Source organism: Oryx dammah, unplaced genomic scaffold (genome assembly GCF_014754425.2).
Source record: "Oryx dammah isolate SB20612 unplaced genomic scaffold, SCBI_Odam_1.1 HiC_scaffold_28, whole genome shotgun sequence".
Lineage (NCBI taxonomy): Eukaryota > Metazoa > Chordata > Mammalia > Artiodactyla > Bovidae > Oryx > Oryx dammah.
Genome location: NW_024070212.1, coordinates 41304165 through 41324241, shown reverse-complemented (window position 1 = coordinate 41324241; position 20077 = coordinate 41304165). Strand labels below are relative to the sequence as shown.

Below are 20077 nucleotides of genomic sequence, written 5' to 3'. Positions count from 1 at the left end.
GTTCCCCTGGAGGAGGGAATGGGAACCCACTCCAGTATTCTCGCCTGAGAATCTCATGGACAGAGGAAGCCTGGTGGGCTACAGTTCATAGGATTGCAAAGAATCAGACATGACTGAAATGACTGAGCACATCATAGATGTTTTCATTAACTTCCAGTAAAGTTGGATATTTTTCCACATTATAATTTAGTTATAAGCCTTCAATTGTCTGCAGTACTTCTCAGATACTAAGGTATCCAACATTCATTTGGGGATCTTGGGAAATGCGGTTTCTGGTTCAGGATTTCTGGGGTGGGACTTGAGATTCTGTCTTTCTAACAAGCTCCCAGGGAATTCGATGCTGCTGGTCAACCAGCCACATTGTATAACAAGGGTTTGTGGCTCATTTTTACTTGTAGCTTATGCAATATTTAGTTTGGTGCTTATGGCGTTTGATGAGTTTCCCAACTGGATTGAGCAACAAAAGAAATGAATAGTTCAACCATTGTTTTTAATTTCAGGAAATTACCAAAAATAAGATGAAGAAAACCTATCCAGAAAAATGGAAAAATGCTTTAAAATGTCTAGCAATAACAGCTTGAATTTTACATTATAATTTATTTATAGTATTTTTTAAAGATACATGGACTAGCTCCAGTAATGTGGATTAAATTTTTTTTTAGTAATATCTTTTAAAGATTTGAGAACTTATCTTTCCTAAAATACAGAACTTAAAATCTGAAATATTATGAACAAAAGAATTTAAAATAATAATAGGCAATAATGTGGTTTGTTTATTAAAATAACAAGCACATTGCATAGACTTGAGTTTGCACTATTTATTTGACAGTCACATTTTTTTGCAGTAACACTTGATTATATTGCTTTTCAATATTTACTGCTGTATCATTTGGTCTATTTATTGGCTCTCCGCTGGCATTGAATCTACTGGATAACAATGGTAAAATTCTAATTTGGATCTAAGTAAAAAGGATAAGGGCTTCCCAGGTGGCTAATGCAGGAGACGCAAGAGACATGTGTTCGATCCCTGGGTCAGGAAGATCATCTGGAGTAGGAAATGGCAATCTACTCCAGTGTTCTTGTCTAGAAAATTACATGGACAGAGGAGCCTGGTTGGCTATAGTCCATGGGGTCTCGAAGAGTCAGACATGACAAAGAGACTGAGCATGTGCACACACACACAGACACACACACAGAATGCAGTTAAAAAGGAATTTTGGGCAATTTTTTGCAGTGGTGGCATCAGAAATTTGTCTTGAAATATTCATGTCAGTTAGTGAAGATAGAAGATTGAATGATTTTTGTTTTGTTTCCTGTGTAAAAGGGTTAAAGTTGGGGAAAAAAATGTAAACCATAAAGCATTAAGTTTACCTACAAAGTTTGTATTTCGATATGTTACCAGTGATCTAATTCCTAATTGTGAGGTTCTATCCCTAAATGTGAATTAGCTAGTGAATTGAATCCTTTTGGAGATTCCCTAAGTCATTTTTCCCCTCTCCTTTTGTATTTCAGAAGTAAGAACTTTCCCCATTCCCTCATAAATTCTTCCTAGTGAGTGAAGTCGCTCAGTCGTGTCCGACTCTCTGCGACCCCATGGACTGCAGCCCACCAGGCTCCTCCGTCCATGGGATTCTCCAGGCAAGAATACTGGAGTGGGTTGCCATTTCCTTCTCCAGGGGATCTTCCCAACCCAGAGATTGAACCCAGGTCTCCCACATTGCAGGCAGATGCTTTAACCTCTGAGCCACCAGGGAAGCCCAAATTCTTCCTATCCTATTAAATCTTTCATTCATACAAGGTAAGAGTAGAACTTCTTGATTACCTATCTTGTTCCTACCTCCTGAATCTTGGGTATTGCTCTCTAGTCTGTCTTCCTTTGATATCAAGTTAGACCATTTCATTAGCCCAGTTCTTTAAACCAGGAACTGCTTGTTACTATAATAATAGAGCAGTTAGTGGAGTAGGCACACAGGGAAGGCTGGGGCTCAAGTCACAGCTGGAGGAGGCCCAAGTCGACCTAGAGAGTTGGTTGAGTTTCTACATGAAATGACTAAATGGTGGCTTTGGATGGACACTGAGGTCAGGACTAGGTCATACTAGGAAAATATGTGTTGAGGATGGAAGAAGTGATAAAGAGGAAAAGTTACGGTGTGGAGATGGGATTAAGTTGCAGTCAGGGAAGTATAGGAGAAGAGGTCAGCTACAAAAGTTGCACAACAATGGCTGCCACTGTACTCTGAATTCAAACGTTAAAGCATCTGCCTGCAATGTGGGAGACCTAGATTCGATCTCTGGGTTGGGAAGATCCTCTGGAGGAGGAAATGGCACTCCAGAAATATCTACAAGGCAACTGAAAGCAGATTTTTTTTCTAAAAGACTTGTGAAGGTTTTATGTCATAATTGACTATGAATTGGCTTGTAATAAGTCTGAATTAATTCTTTTTCTTATGTCCCAAGCTTGGCTGGACCAAACCTGAATAACCCAGGGCCAAGACGTGGCCAAAACTAATGCCCCTAGCACTGGCTACTTTTCTCAAGACTGTTCAAAGTCACTTCAAAGCACAAGTTCTTTTTTAGCAGAGGGTCAATTATGCCATGCTCTCTTAGAAAATGCACTACTTTACTGGAGGATTTACTTTGAGTTGTTACATTAGCGTCATAGGATTTGATTTTTAAATGCTAACTACTTAAAAATACATGTTTTACTTCTTCTATTTGAGATGAGGCTTTTAAGGAGTAATAGATACCACAATAAAAGCTAGCGTGGTTTCCACTGTCAGTATAAAAGGTATTTGCGTGAAGTGCTGCTTCTTCTTAAGGAGCACTTGAGTATCGCATCACTTAGCAACACACAAATCAGCTTTGACACCTTATTCATCTGTATTTTCAAGTTCAAATCAAGTCTTTCCACTGATGGGACAGATTAAGTCTTTTAAACTGAGCAAGTGAAAGGTGTCACTTTGTCATTTTCATCTTTAGGCTGGCAGCAGCAGCAGAGTTTTCACTTTATAACATTTCAGAATTAGAATTTTTTTCAGTTTATCCTCTTGGGTCTTCCAGCTCCTTGCCTTCCTTCCCCTCTCTGTGTTTTTTATACATCAAGACCTTCTCAGGGTCTTCCCTTCAGTTTTGAGATCTAATGTGAATTTCTTAGTATGGCGTGCAGAGCCCATTGTGAGCAGTTTTCCGTATATACAGTCTTCTTTGCTACCATTGTTTCTTCAAGCCCACGTGGTTTTCTTTGTCAGGGGATACTCTTGCTGGCTAAGCCCTGCTCATCGTTCTAGATACTTCTGGATTCCCAGATAACTTGTGTCTGCTTCTTTCAGTTTGAGTCAGGGGCCCCTTTCCCTAGGCTCCTAAGCAAATCATGGTCATAGGGCTTTACTATTGGATTTCAGTTGTTTATTTTTCACATACTAAACTGGAAATTTCTTGAGGGACAGGAATTCTGTCTTATCTGTATATTTCTATCCTTTCTGTGTGTTTCATGTAGCTGATTTTTTCATTATCTGTGACAGGGCTAAGTCTTCTCTCCCTGTGAAGAAGCAATTCTTTATTACTGGGGTTTTGACCAGAGGCCCAAGGCCTCTACTATTTATGAATTTATTTTTTGAAGTATTTGTACAGTGCCAAGGACTATGATTTTGTTTACTACTATTGGAAGGGTATAATATTCAAGCATCATATAAAAGGTTATACTGGATGTAAGAAAAGGTTGGAGGAGTGAAAAATTAAGGCAAGAATTTTTGAAAATGAAAAGCATCAGGAAGGCTATTCCATGATTTTATGAAGATTTCCACAAAAGAAGAAAAAGTTAAGAGTTTGTTTTGAATATATATTTTTACAATTGGTATAGAAGAATTAACTGTGATTCAGTGGTTATGCTAGCCTCATCAATTTATAGATCCTAAGTTCAGGAAATAATCCTTGAAAGTTTGCTTCCAAGAAGCCAAAAAAAAAAAAAAAAATTCCCATGGTAGAAGGTAGATATTGCCATACTCCTTAGTGAATTGGTGTGTATAGATTTCTGGAATTTTAATTTTATTCATATATTTAAAAATTCACCAGATTTTTATTTTAAAATTTAACATAGTTAGAAACATGGTTTAACCTAGTTTTGATTTTAAAACAATGTTAGGAATGATAAGTTAGTCTTATATATGGACAACATATTTTATGTGTATACTAGCTATCTATATCTAAATACTTATATCCATAAAGGCTGTCTCAGAAATTATATCTAAAGGCATTTTTTCTCTCTTTTGCTTTATTTGAAAAATATTGAAAAGTGAACAAAAGGTAAAAGAAAAATAAAACTTATTCTTTGAAAGTAGGGTGAAAGTGAGTTGCTCAGTCGTGTCTGACTCTTTGCACCTCATGGACTATACAATCCTTGGAATTCTCCAGGCTAGAATACTGGAGTGGGTAGCCTTTCCGTTCTCCAGGGGATCTTCCCAACCTAGGGATCAAACCCAGGTTTCCCACATTGCAGGTGGATTCTTTACCAGTTGAGCCACAAGGGAAGCCCAAGAATACTAGAATGGGTAGCCTATCCCTTCTCCAGTGGATCTTCCTGATCCAGGAATCAAACCGGGGTCTCCTGCATTGCAGGGGAATTCTTAACAACTGAGCTATCAGGGAAGCCTTGAAAGTACGGTAGGATATTATATTTAAATAAAGAATGCCCCCCCCCCCCGCAACCGTTCAGTTGCACCCTATGCTGTTAAAATTTTGGCATTTCTTCTCCTGACTTCTAAAGGTGCTCCTGTTAAGACAGTGTAGTGATGTACAGCTTGCTGTCTTTTATGGTAACAACTTTAAGGGTTCCTTTTCAAACTTGCTCTATTTTTGTTCTGCTTTGATCTATATTTTTATTTATTTTCAAATCTTTTTTTTTTTTTAACAAAGGCAAACAGCACATTGTTTTTTAAAAAAAGGCCCAAAGTGTAGACATTATGAAGTAGAAAGCAAAGTTTCCTTTGTTTCCATTCTTGAGGTTAACTCATTAATATTTTGGCATATAATCTTCCAAATAACTGTGAACTGTGAATTGTAACATTTTTTCGTTTTTTCCCCAAAAGACAGGATCACACTTTCCACACTCTGTCACTTAATTTTTCATTCACTAGTGCCTGGTTTCATGGCCGTTCTTCCCTGTCACCACATGTAAGGCCATCTCAGGCTTTTCTGACTGTGTAATATTTCACAGAATAGCTTTACTATAATTTAATAAACCTGTTGTCCACCACATGCCTCCATTATTTTACTGTTACAAATAATATTGTATCAAGCATGTTTATATCTCATACACAAGTGAATATATCTGTAGTATGATGCCTAGGTATGGATTTGCTTGGTTGGAAGGGTTGCACATATAAATTTTGCCATAATTTAAAGGTTAACTTCTTCAAGATTCTCAACAATTTTAACCATAAACACTAACGTTCTTATTTGGGAATAAACTTTGTTTAGAAGGAAAGATGGATTCCTTTCCTGAAGGCCCAATGAGATAGGACATTTCAGGGAGGGTTGTTTTTCCTCTCACGTTTTAACCTGAATTTTCTGTGATATGTGGAACTTTTGAGAGAAAGTATTACTGGGTCTTCCTGTTGCCTCAAGAAAGAAATCTATGTTCTTATTGGTGACATGTCCTTGATAATGTTATTATTTCATTACTTGTTGGTATTCCTTATGATGAACTATAATGTTTTTTAGTTGAATTCTAATCTGTACAGTATGATATAGTATGGAACTATGGGGGTGTATGAAGGTGACCCCATCAATAAAAATAGTAGCCCAAAATTGTCGTTTTGCTTACACATTTTAAATTATTTTCTTATAGCCTTAAAATAGTTGTAAATATGCCCTGTTTGAATAAAGGGAAGCTTGTAGATGAATGCCAACTACATTTTCTTTTTCCCAAAAGATAATCAATTTGAGGCTGTAAACCTTATTTTTAGATCATAAGAGTGGGTCTGTAAAGTTATACGTTCATGACTTTTTATGATACCACATACAATTAGGTGTGTGTTTAGTACTTTTTTAAGGTGATATCTCTGTCTAACTTAAGTTCATTCACCTATATCTTTGAGTCCATTTCACTCCAGCTATTTTCACAGATGTATCAAATTGCTATTTTAGAAATATATTACCGGTTTCAAATTAATATTTAAAAGAGAAATTGGCTCATAGTCTTTATTTCTGTGGAAGTTGTTCTAAGCATCTAAGAACCTTAAAAGTCAACCCATGTAGGGCTGGACAGACATATATTGAAAGAAGGGTGTTTGTATTTAATATAGAACTTTAATTTATTTTATCTTTCAGAAAATGACTTTTTTCTTTATTCCAAGACTTCATAGTCTTTCTGTCTGATTTGCAAATATCTATCTGCTATATCTTTTTGTCTATGAGATGTCATATTTCTGAAGAGATGATAGTCATTTATTTTAAAAATTATTATTATGTTTTTTTCCTTTTTCCAGGAAACAAGCATCACTATGGGTCCAAGGAGACATTTTCCGATCCAAACTGAAAAATAGACCATCTAGTGAAGGAAGTATTAATAAAATTCTTTCTAGCTTGGATGATATGTCTATTGGTGGAAACTTATCTAAAATACAAAACATGGAGAGATTTGGAGAGGTGAGTTGTTTTCTAGGAAGATTTTCCTATCTCCTTAAGACTGACATTCTGCATTTCTTTGTTTTTCGATTGAATACACATAACATAGTTGTATTTCTTCTCTAAATGATGACAGTACTAAATTTTTAGGTGTGGAGGCACCACCTATAAGGCAAGAATAAAAGCGAAGAAAGCAATTATCCTTACAAGAAAAAAAGCTATAATTTAAGGAGAACAATTATAAAGGAATCTACTCTGGTTTGGAAACTGCTTGGTAAAGCGAAATTGAAAAGCAGACTTTCTATTTGAAAATGGAAATAGATATTAATCAGAAAAATCTTAATGTGATAATTGGATAGTACATACCACAAATGATACATCGCAACCTCAAATACATGATTTCTAAAGTAAGTCCAGAGTTGAAAGCATAACCAGGGGCAGCTTTTTTTTTTTTTTTTTTTTTTTGAGACTCCAGTAGAAGCAAACCACTTTAAATAGTTGACATACATAGTCTGATTTAATCTGTATAACTAGAGATCAGGTGAGTTAGGCAACATTATCTCTGTTATAATAAGGAAATTGAATATTAGAGAAATTCTAATCTTAGTGTTAGAAACGTAATTCGATCCAGGTCTACCTGATTTTAAATCTGTATTTTTTCTATTATACCTCCTACCTCTGAAAAAAAATGGTAGTGATTTACTAAGAATTAGGCTCATGGGCATTCTTGGAACTAAAAACAACCTGGAAATAATTTGTTCTAATTTCTTACCTTGTGTGGATCAGAAACCTGAGTTGCATAAAATTCTATACTTGCTCAAGGTTACAGAGTTGTTAAGTAGTGGAACCACCTTCAGAGCAGGTAGTCTAGCTGCTAGTTTAGCTTTTTCTATCACAATGACTACGGGCTTCCCAGATGGCTCAATGATAAAGAATCCACCTTCCCATGTAGGAGATGTGGGTTGGATTCCTGGTTGGGGAAGATCCCCTGGAGGAGGAAATGGCAACCCACTCCAGTGCTCTTGCCTATAAAAGTCCATGTACAGAGAAGCCTGGTGGGCTACCATCCATGGGGGTCACAAAAAATCAAACATAACAGAGTGAGCATGTGCTCACGCATCACAGTATTGACTAAGGCGAAGGGAAGCACCTGGTTTATATTTATTTTTATGTGCCTAAAGGGGCAGAAAAGCTATTAAAATATTTAAGCAGCAAGTGCAGATGTACATTCTTTTAGGCAGTGACAAGGGCCTCGAACAGGCTTAGCCCTTGAGGATGGAAGGAATGTATCATAGCTCTGTTAGGTCAGCAGTTGGCAACCCAAACAGATTTGTTTTTTTCCTTTCACCAGGAAAGATAATGAGAGTGTTTGGAGATAGGGAGAGTGTTTTCCTCAAGAGGAAGGAAGGAGGCTGCTGGAGGAACTGAGCTTTCAAGCCTGTGGTCTGCTCTCCAGGACAGTCACCAACGAAGTGGCTGAGTTTAGGGTTTGACCAGGCGTAAATCTTTTTAGCCAAGGTCGCGTTGACATTCAGAGCTTTTGGAGACCTTTTCTTGTCTTTGTGTTATAGTTTGACCTTTTCAAAGCAAACAGGATATGGACTGTCATTTTAGTGAGATAATATAGCTAAACGAGAACACTTTGTTGTTCTGGTCAGCATTTCCTCTTCAGGTTGAGTTCAAGTAAATAAGACTTTTGAGTTATGACTTCTGAAGAGGTACATGTGAAACCTGTCCATCTATCTAAGAAATACATTTATCTTGCAGAAACATAATCTTTTTACTATTATAATCTGTATTAAATTGACATCTGATAGTTAGAACATTTGTTCTCATACTTTTTTGGAATCCAATTTGTTGAACTTGAGATCAGTGAACATTGATTTATCACTGAAAGGGTGATGAATGCAATATGATTGAAATTTAAAATATCAGTTTTAAATATGAACATATATTCAGATGTTAGCTGTTTTACCTCCTTCCTCTTTTCAAAACTCCTCAAATTAATTACTTTAGTTCTCATTCAGAAGTGCTATTAGTTTTGAAATTAGAGGACAGAAATGAAAGGGTTCAGAAATACTAGGGAATGATGGTGTGGTTAAGATTGTAGGCATGACATATCTATGGGTTTATAGTTAGCTGACCACTTTATAGTTAGCTGATGCTTTGTGTAAATACCTCTTATGATTCTCAGTCTTTTTATTGCCATTCTTATCTGGTGCTGTCTCCATGAATATGGGGAGTTAGTTTACTCAAGTGAGTGTATATGAGTTAGTGATTTCTTTATCATTCTTGTAATTGGGAAAATACTTTAAGTATGCTGCAAAAGTTTTAATAACGTGTTTCAAATTCTATACCAACATTCAGGATAGAAGCCCATGGAAACCCTGGATATATTTAGTTTATGTACAAAGAAATTGCAAAAGGCAATAATCTTCTAAAGGTGTTTTTATTTTTTAAAGTCAGAAAGCAGAAATAGCAAATTATCTTTTGATTTCCAGGCCTACAGGAATTTTCCTGTGATTGGTTATTAGGAAGCTTAGGAAACTCCATAGTTACCTGATTTGGAGAGCTTGAATGTGTAGTTTTCCAGTGCTTATAGGGTGAATAAAAGGAAAATAATCAGAAGTATCAACTGGAATGATTCAGGCCATAGTAATGGAATAGGCTATGGCTTTAATGAATTCTCTTGGTCCACTCAGAGTTAGGAGAAACCTTTTAAAGACAGAGGTCTTACCTCCATAGAACCTGATTGTTAGTACTGGCTAGGCGCTATGGAATGTACTCAGCAGATATATGTGGGTCTGGAGTGGGCTCCCTGTCCCATGCCCCTGTTTTTGCACGGTCCTTTTCCTCATGTTCCTTTCTCTCCTTCCTTGCTGGGTGCAATTCTTTATAAAGATGGAGCCGTCTATCTCTCTGCCTTCATCATAATTCTACTCCTAGCCCCACAGGGACTTTGTAAATATTACCTGAATGAACAAAGACCAGCAGTTTCACAGAAAACAAATAAGAATACAGACATGAAATTGGGAATAATAATTCAAGCTATCCAAGGGTTGCACATACTCAAATACAAAATAGTACCAGTGATAAGTGCTCGTTTTGATCATCAGTGTCCTTAGGATCTGTTGTGCATTGGGCTTATAAAAAATGGCTTTAAGGGACTTCCCTGGAGGTCCGGTGGTTAAGACTTCACCTTCCAATGCAATGGGTGTGTGTTCAGTCCCTGGTTGGGGAGCTGATATGCCACATGCCTCCTGGCCAAAAAACCAAAACATAAAACAGAAATAATACTGTAACAATTCCAGTAAAGACTTTAAAAAGTGGTTTCAAAAAGATGAAATTTAATGCACCTTATTTAAAGTGCCAGATAAATAAGGAGTTAAATGAGCTTACAGGGCAACAACAATAGCAACCTAAACAGTGCCTACTATGTGCCTGGCAGTGTTCTAAGCACTTAACATGGGTTGAATTTAGTCCTTACAACAGTGGTATGGAATAGGCACCTTTACTAGGCCCACTTTACAGATGATGTGACTGAGGCAGAGGAAGCCACCTGCCCAACATCACAAAGTAGAGTGGAGCTGTCATTTGAACCCAGGGACTCTGGCTCCAGAGTTAGCGCCCAACCCTAAGGCCTCTCACTGTACCCCGCTGCCTGTCCATGGGTTCTTCCGTGTGGCTCTAGTATGTAACCTTAGCCAGCCTGTCCTCAGAAGTTTCCTCCGGAGTCACTATTGTTTCTATCCTTCTCTTTTCCTACTCCAGGGTGATGGTCCAGTATTAGCACATCAGTCAGTATATACTCTTGACTTAGGTCTTAATTAGACACAGGTGCTGCTGATGTTTGGCTGAGTTCACATAAATTGACAATCAGATAAACGAGAATGTGGTGCTTTAATTACCTCACTCAGTTACTATGGTTTATAAATATCCCCGTGAACAGGGTATATCTTAGAAATCTATGAAATACAAATTGAATCTCTAAGGCCCTACCTTTAAGCACCTTTCTTTCTACTTGTAGGCCCACTGAGACATTCCAGGTCCAGTCTGAGAGTTCCTGGGATCCACCAGAGGCTGTTAGTCAGGGGAGCCTCACCGTTAGGGGAGCTCACCCTGGCCGTGCTGTTGAAGAGCTGCTGGTGTCTGTGTGTGGCTAGAAGTGGAAGGCCACAAGGCAGTGGTCAGGTGATAGAGGTCTGAACCAGTGGCAGGAAAAAGGAGGAAAGATGAATCGGGGTTGTTTTTGGTCAGCCAACCAGTCATGTCTGACTCTTTGCGACCCCACGGATTCCAGCACGCCAGGCTTCCCTGTCCTTCACCGTCTCCTGGAGCTTGCTCAAATTCATGTCCATTGAGTCCGTGATGCCATCCGACCATCTTGTCCTCTGGTGTCGCCGTCTTCTACCTTCAATCTTCCCCAGCATCAGGGATGAGTTAGGGGGGCTCTGATAAATCCAAATTTTTTATTGATCAGAAGCAACTTATGAAGATGACCTCTTTGCCTTTCCCCCAACTTTTATATCTCATAGGTTTAACATCTGAGAACTGGAAAGAATTTTAGAGATGACCCAGTCATTTTTCCTGACCAAATCATTTAAATCTGCAAAAAATGCTATTTTCGTCTTTTTCTTTCAGTCCCTTGACTTCTATTTTTACTTGTTTCTATTTCAAACTCTCCTTTTATGTCATTTTTCTATTATAACTCTTCCATCTTATTCCATAGTGTGCTATATTTCATCTAAAAGATCTTTTCTTAATGGCTTACACTGTGGCCTCCCTAGTAGCTTTCTCTGTTTTATTAATATGTTGGTCAGTAATTTATCCACCTGAAATCTGTAGGCACAATTTATTTTGGTTTTCATCTTGTCTGTATATAGTGGACAAATGGTAGAATAAAGTACATCTTCATATTTTATGCTGTTATTTGCTCTTTAGCTAGACCATCACCTGTAAATAAGAATATCTTTTTCAAAATTTTTTATTTTAATTTATCTTTTATTGAAGGATAATTGCTTTACAGAATTTTGCTGTTTTCTGTCAAACCTCAACATGAATCGGCCATAGGTATACATATATCCCCTCCCTTTTGAACCTCCCTCCCATCTCCCTCCCCATCCCACCCCTCTAGGTTGATACAGAGCCCCTGTTTGAGTTTCTTGAGTCATACAGCAAATTCCTGTTGGCTATCTGTTTTACATATGGTAATGTAAGTTTCCATATTACTCTTTCCATACATCTCATCCTCTCCTCCCCTCTCCCCATGTCCATAAGTATATTCTCTATGTCTTTTTCTCCATTGTTGGCCTGTAAATAAATTCTTCAGTACCATTTTTTTAGATTCCATATATATGTATTAGAATATGGTATTTATCTTTCTCTTTCTGACTCACTTCACTGTATAATAGGTTCTAGGTTCATCCACCTCATTAGAACTGACTGAAATGCATTTCTTTTTATGGCTGAGTAATATTCCATTGTGTATCTGTACCACAACTTCATCTGTTGATGAACATCTAGGTTGCTTCCGTGTTCTACTGATTGTAAGTTATGCTGCATTGAACATTGGGATACACGTGTCTCTTTCAGTTTTGGTTTCCTCAGGGTGTATGGTTATCAGTGGGATTACTGGGTCATATGGTAGTTTTATTCTTAGTCTTTTAAGGAATCTCCACACTGTCTTCCATAGTGGCTGTATCAATTTACATTCCCACCAACAGTGCAAGAGCATCCCCTTTTCTCCACCCCTCTCCAGCATTCATTGTAGACTTTTTGATGAGGGCCATTCTGACCGGGGTGAGGTGATATCTCATTGTAGTTTTGATTTGCGTTTCTCTAATAATGACTGATGTTGAGCATCTTTTCATGTGTTTGTTAGCCATCTGTATATCTTCTTTGGAGAAATGTCTGTTTAGGTCTTTTTCCCACTTTTTGATTGGGTTGTTTGCTTTTCTGGTATTGAGTTGTATGAGGTGTTTGTATATTTTGGAAATGGTTTGTCAGTTGTTTCATTTACTATTATTTTCTCCCATTCTGAGGATTGTCTTCTCACCTTGCTTATAGATTCCTTTGCTGTGCAAAAGCTTGTAAGTTTAATTAGGTCCCACTTGTTTACATTTGTTTTTATTTCCATTACTCTAGGAGGAGGGTCATAGAGGATCTTGCTTTCATTATGTCATCGAGTGTTCTGCCTGTGTTTTCCTCTAAGAGTTTTATAGTTTCTGATCTTACATTTAGGTCTTTAATCCACTTTATCTTTGTGTATGGTGTTAGGAAGTATTCTAATTTCATTCTTTTACATGGAGCTGTCCAGTTTTCCCATCACCATTTATTGAAGAGGCTGTCTTTGCCCCATTGTATATTCTTGCCTCCTTTGTCAAAAATAGGGTACCCAGAGGTGCATGGGTTTATCTCTGGGCTTTCTGTCTTGTTCCATTGGTCTACATTTCTGTTTTTGTGCCAGTACCATACTGTGTTGATGACTGTAGCTTTGTAGTATAATCTAAAGTCAAGAAGGTGATTCCTCCAGCTCCATTCTTCTTTGTCAAGACTGCTTTGGCTATTCGGGGTCTTTTGTGTTTCCATATGAATTGTGAAATTTTTTGTTCTAGTTCTGTGAAAAATGCCATTGGTAATTTGATAGGGATTGCATTGAGCCTGTAGATTGTGTTTGGTAGTATAGTCATTTTCACAATATTGATTCCTCCTACCTAGGAATATGGAATATCCCTCCATCTATTTATGTCATCATTGATTTCTTTCATTAGTATCTTATAATTTTTTGTGTACAGTTCTTTTGTCTTTAGGTAAGTTTATTCCTATATATTTAATTCTTTTTGTTGCAGTGGTGAATGGGATTGATTCCTTAATTTCTCCTTCTGATTTTTCATTTTTAGTATATAGAAATACAAGTGATTTCTGTGTATTGATTTTGTATCCTGCAACTTTGCTAAATTCACTGATTAGCTCTAGTAATTTTCTGTTACTATCTTTAGGGTTTCCTATGTACAGTATCATGTCATCTGTAAGCAGTGAGAGTTTTACTTCTTATTTTCTGAACTGGATTCCTTTTATTTCTTTTCTTCTCAGATTGCTGTAGCTAGGGCTTCCAGAACTATGTTGAATAATAATGGTAAAAATGGACCCCCTTGTCTTGTTCCTGCTCTTAGGGGGAGTGCTTTCAGTTTTTCACCACTGAGAATAATGTTTGCTGTATGCTTATCATATATGGCCATTACTATGTTGAGGTAGGTTCCTTCTGTGCCCATTTTTTGAAGAGTTTTAATCATAAATAGGTGCTGAATTTTGTCAAAGCTTTTCTATTGAGATTATCATATGGTTTTTATCTTCCAGTTTGTAATATGGTATATCACATTGATTGATTTGCATATATTGAAGAATCCTTGCATCCCTGGGATAAACCCAACTTGATTATCATGTATGAGCTTTTGGATGTGTTGCTGAATTCTGTTTGCTAAAATTTTGTTTAGGATTGTTGCATCTATGTTCGTTAGTGATATGGGGGTGTAGTTTTCTTTCTGTATTTTGTCTTTGTCTGGTTTTGGTATCAGGGTGATGGTGGCCTTGTAGAATGAGTTTGGAAGTGTTCTTTCCTCTGCAATTTTTTGAAAGAGTTTTAGAAGGATAGGCATTAGCTCTTCTCTAAATATTTAATAGAATTCTCCTGTGAAGCCACCTGGTCCTCAGCTTTTGTTTTTTGGGAGATTTTTTTTTTTTTAATCACAGCTTCAATTTCAGTGCTTGTAATTGGGTTGTTCATAATTTCTATTTCTTCCTGGTTCATTCCTGGAAGATTGAACTTTTCTAACAATCTGTCCATTTCTTCCAGGTTATCCATTTTATTGCCGTATAGTTGTTCATAATAGTCTCTTCTAATCCTTTGTATTTCTGCATTGTCTGTTGTAACCTCTCCTTTTTCATTTCTAATTTTGTTGATTTGATTCTTCTCTCTTTTTTTTCTTGATGAGTCTGGCTAAAGGTCTGTCAATTTTGTTTATCTTCTCAAAGAACCAGCTTTTAGTTCTGTTAATCTTTACTATTGTTTCTTTCATTTCTTTTTCATTTATTTCTGCTCAGATCTTTATTGGTTTCTTTCCTTCTACTAATTTGAGAGGTGTTTTTTATTCTTCTTTTTCTGGTTGTTTTAGGTGTAAAGTTAGGTTGTCTGTTTGATGTTTTTCTTGTTTCTTGGGGTAGGATTGTATTCCTATAAACCTCCCTCTTAGAACTGCTTTTGCTGCATCCCATAGGTTTTGAGTTGTCATGTTTTTATGTCATTTGTTCCTAGAAAATTTTTTGAGTTCCCTTTTGATTTCTTCAGTAACCTGTTGGTTATTTAGAAATATGTTGTTAGTCTCCATGTGTTTGGGTTTCTTACACTTTTCTTCTTGTAACTGATATCTAGTCTCATAGCATTGAGGTTGGAGAAGATGCTTGATACAATTTCAGTTTTCTTAAATTTGCTGAGGTTTGATTTGTGACCCAAGATGTGGTCTATCCTGGAGAATGTTCCATGTACACTTGAGAAGAAGATGTATTCTCCTGCATTTGGATGAAATATCCTGAAGATATCAATGAGATCCATCTCATCTAATGTATCACTTAAGATTTGTGTTTCCTTATTAATTTTCTGTTTTGATGATCTGTCCGTTGGTGTGAGTGGGGTATTAAAGTCACCTAGTATTAATGTGTTACTGTCAATTTCTCCTTTTATGTCTGTTAGTGTTTGTCTTATGTATTGAGGTGCTCCTATTTTGGGTGCTTAGATATTTACAATTGTTATGTCTTCCTCTTGCGTTGATTGATCCCTTGATAATTATGTAGAGTCCTTCCTTATCTCTTGTAATCTTCTTTATTTTAAGGTCTATTTTGTCTGATAAGAAGATTGCTACTCCAGCTTTTTTTGCTTTCCATTTGCATGGAATATATTTTTCTGTCCTCTCACTTTCAGTCTATATGTCTCTTGAGATCTGAAGTTGGTTTCTTGTAGACAGCATATTTATGGGTCTTGTTTTTGTATTCATTCAGCCAATCTGTGCCTTTTGATTGGAGCATTTAACCCATTTACATTTAAAGTAATTATTGATATATATGTTCCTCTTCCATTTGCTTAGTTGTTTGGGGTTGATTTTGTAGGTCTTTGTTCTTTTCTTGTATTTCTTGACTATGTAAGTCCCTTTAATATTTGTTGTAAAGCTGGTTTGGTGGTACTTTTGCTTGTCTGAAAAGCTTTTTATTTCTCCATCACTTCTGAATGATATCCTTGCTGGGCCCAGTAATCTTGGTTGTAGATTGTTCCCTTTCAGTACTTTAAATATATTCTGCCATTACCTTCTGGCCTTCAGAGTTTCTGGTGAAAGATCAGCTGTTAAACATATGAGGTTTCCCTTGTATGTTACTTGTTGCTTCTCGCTTGCTGCTTTTAATATTTTCTTTGTGTTTAGTCTTTGTTAGTTTGATTAGTATGTGTCTTGGTGTGTTTCTCCTGGGGTTTCCGTATGGGACTCTTTGTGCCTCTTGGACTTGATTGAATATTTCCTTTTTCATGTTGGGGAAATTTTAAACTATAATCTCTTCAAAAATTTTCTCATACCCTTTCTTTTTCTCTTCTTCTGGGACCCCTATAATTCAAATGTTGGTGCATTTGATATGATTAGGTCTCTGAGACTATCCTCAGCTCTTTTCATTCTTTGTCCTTTATTCTGCTCTTCAGAAGTTAGTTCCACGATTTTATCTTCCAGCTCACTGATTCGTTCTTCTGCTTCAGATATTCTGCTATTGATTCCTTCTAGAGTATTTTTAATTTCAGTAATTGTGTTATTTGTCTCTGTATGTTTATTCTTTAATTCTTCTAGGTCTTTGTTAATTGATTCTTGCATTTTCTCCATTTTGTTTTCAAAGGTTTTGATCACCTTTATTATCATTATTCTGAATTCTTTTTCAGGTTGTTTGCCTGTTTCCTCTTCATTTATTTGGAATTCTGTGTTCCAAGTTTATTCCTTCATTTGTGCAGTATTTCTCTGCCTTTTCATTTTTTTTTTTAACTTATTGTGTTTGAAGTCTCTTTTTCCCAGGCTTCAAGGACAGTTGAATTCTTTCCTTGAAGAAGGTTGAATTCTGTCTTCTTTTTGGTTTCTGCCCTCCTAAGGCTGGTCTGGTGGTTTGTGTAAGCTTCACATAGGGTGAGATTTGTGCTGTGTTTTTGCTTATTGTTTGTTTTTCCTCTGATGGGCAAGGCTGAGTGAGGTGGTAATCCTGTCTGCTGATGTATTTTTGTTTTGTCTGTTGTTTAGATGAGTATCCTGCACAGGGTGCTGCTGGTGGTTGGGTGATGCCGGCTTGTATTCAAATGCTTTCCTTCGTGTGAGTTTCTCACTATTTGATCCTCCCTAGGGTTAGTTCTCTGGTAGTCTGGGGTTTTGGAGTTAGTGCTCCTACTCCAAAGGCTCAGGGCTTGAACTCTGTGGTGCTGCTCAGCAGCAGGCACAGCGGCCCCAGTGGCATGGCTGCCACTCCCACTGCCCACTGCCATCCAAGAATATCTTTTAAAATGCTCCTTCCTCATGTGTTTTGGTTGACTCTCATTTCCCTGTCTTTATGTAAGGCAGGCTGGTATCCAAATGAAAAGCTGCTGATGCTCAGACCTTCAGGAGTGCAACAGGGGGCCTAAGAGCAGACCGCTTTCCTTGGGGGAGCCAAAACATAAAGTCTTCCCCGGACCAGGCTTCTTCACCATCACCAGCAACCATGTGGCTTTGTTTCAGGGGATTTGCTGCTCCTAGAGCAGCTGAGAGCAGGGAGTGGGGGTTGCACTGGGACTTTGGAGAGAGGGGCTGAAACCCAAGAGCACAGGGAGGGCTGGGTTAACCTTTGTTGTTTGTGACTTTGTTCATCATTAGTCATCATGAGGAATGAATTTGGTATAAAGAATGAGGTCTAGCAGTACCCGATCAGAGACAGCCTCAGAATCCCCCAGGCCTATCAGTTCTTGGGATTGAGTTATGCCTCATGACAAATGGAGCTATATTTTCTAATACACTTTCCCCCACGCAGGTGCTTATGACCCAGTAGATGCTGTGCTTGTGCTCAGTTGTATCCTACTCTTAGCAACTCCATGGACTGTAGCCCACCAGGCTCCTCTTTCTGTGGAATTTTCCAGGCAGGAATCCTGGAGTGGGTTGCCATGTTCTTCTTCAGGAGATCTTCATGACCCAGGGATCAAACCCTCACCTGTTGCATCTCCTGCATTGGCAGGCAGACTCTTCACCACTGTACCACCTGGAAAGCCCCCTAATTTATGTTATAGGTGCCCTAGTAAGTACAGGGTTTGGTTATATTCCCATCTGCATGTCTTTTTCAGGGTTCCAGGGAGCTCAAATCCCCTTCTATATTAGCTTTTTGTTTCTTTTCAAAAATATTTTAGAAATAAGTATAGTTCATTTACAATGTTCTGTTAATTTCTGCTGTCTAGCAAAATTATACATATGCTTACATTCATTTTTTACATTCTTTTCCATTACGGTTTGCAGTAAGATATTGCATATACTTCTCTGTGCTATACCAGTAGGACCTTGTCATTTGTCCATTCTATATATAATAATTTGCATCTGCTAACCCCAGCCTCCCACTCCATCCCTCACACTCCATCCCAACCCCTTCCCCTTGGCAATCACCAGTCTCTTCTTTATGTCCACGATTCTGATTCTGTTTTGTAGATGGTTTCACTTGTGTCTTATTTTAGATTCTACATAAAAGTGATATCATATGGTGTTTGTCTTTCTCTTTCTGACTTACTTCACTTAGTGTGATAATTTCTAGTTGCATCCATTATCCAAAATAATGTTGACATTATTTTGTTCTCTTTTATGACTGAGTAGTATTCTATTATATATTTATCCATTCATCTGTTGATGGACATTTAGGTTGTTCCCATGTCTTGGCTATTGTCAGTAGTACTGCTGTGAACATAAAGGTGTATGTATCTTTTTGAATTAAAGTTTTGTCAATATACACCCAAGAGTGGGATTCCTGGATCATATGGTAATTCTGTTTTTAGTTTTCTGAGGAAACCTCCATACTGATTTTCACAGTGGCTGCACCAACTTACATTCACACCAACAGTGTTGGAGGGTTCCCTCTTTCTCCACACACTGTCCAGCATTTGTTATTTGTAGATTTTTTGACGGTATGAGGTGGCATCTCTTTATAGTTTTGATTTGCATTTCTCTAATTAGCGATGTTGAGCATCTTTTCATGTGCCTGTTGGCCATCTGTATTTCTTCTTTGGAGAAATGTCCATTTAGATCTTCTGCTCATTTTTCAATCTGGTTGTTTGATATTTTGTTGTTGAGTTGGCTGATCTATTTGTGTCTTTTGGAGATTAAACCCTTGTCAGTTGCATCATTTGCAGATATTTTCTCCCATTCTGTAGGTTGTCTTTTTGCTTATGGTTTTCTTTGCTGTGCAAATCAAGTAAGTTTGATTAGGCCCCATTTGTTTATTTTTGTTATTATTTCTATTGCCTTGGGAGACTGATTTAAGAAAACATTGGTATGATTTATGTCAGAGAATGTTTTGCCTATGACCTTTTCTAGGAGTTTTATGGTGTCTTGTCTTACACTTAAGTCTTTAAGTTATTTTGAGTTTATTTTTGTGTTTGACAAGAGGGTATGTTCATTGATTTACATTCAACTGTCCAACTTTCCTAGCACCCTTTACTGAAGAAACTCTCTTTTTCCCATTGTATGTTCTTGGCTCCTCTGTCAAAGATTAACTGACCATAGGTGTGTGGGACTTTTTATTTAAATTAATTTTGTAATTTAATTTAAATGTGTTTTGAAAAACTTTGTGTATAACTATTTTTGTCAAGAGTTTGAAGGCTGTTAATCATTTACTAAGAATTTTGTAGCTCATATGTTTTACCTTCTTCATCCTAAAAATGGGTAAAACTTTTTACGGTAGCCACAGAAATAAAATAAAGGGTGATAGATTGAGACCAAAAAAAATAAAATAAAATAAAAACTCCATGATTTAGATTTTAGCAGATTTTTTCAGACCTCTACTGTGTGTCCAGTTCTTTTCCCCTCCCTCTTCCTTCCCCAGGTCCTGAATTCCAAGCAGCTCTCCTTGCCTGGTCCAATCTGTCATCTCTCATCAGACTACTGCTGTTCCTCCCCACCAGTCTTGATCTCTCTAATTTACTCACCTCATAGTAATCAACTAAGAGGAAATAATTGTGTCACATTCAAATGAGGGTTTTTGTTTTTTTTAATGTAAAGAACCCTCAAAAATCAACCTGAGAACTCCATGTACACAAATAAAATGGGAGTTCTTATGGTTGGTAAATATAAAAAAAATGTTCTACTTCCTTAGGAATGAAGAAAACACAGATGCTATTTATGCCTGTCAGGTTATGTGAGATTAAAGAAAT

The 20077-nt window shown here is 37.2% G+C and overlaps 1 protein-coding gene across 3 annotated transcripts in view; it reads left to right on the top strand.

Annotated features, from left to right (window-relative positions):
* CDC14A (cell division cycle 14A) overlaps positions 1-20077 on the top strand; it is a 183825-nt gene that overhangs the window by 136800 nt on the left and 26948 nt on the right. For all 3 annotated transcript variants that reach the window (XM_040232221.1, XM_040232219.1, XM_040232222.1), the window contains one exon: positions 6486-6645. In XM_040232221.1, coding sequence (XP_040088155.1) covers positions 6486-6645 — 160 coding nt within the window. The remainder of the gene's footprint in view (positions 1-6485; positions 6646-20077) is intronic.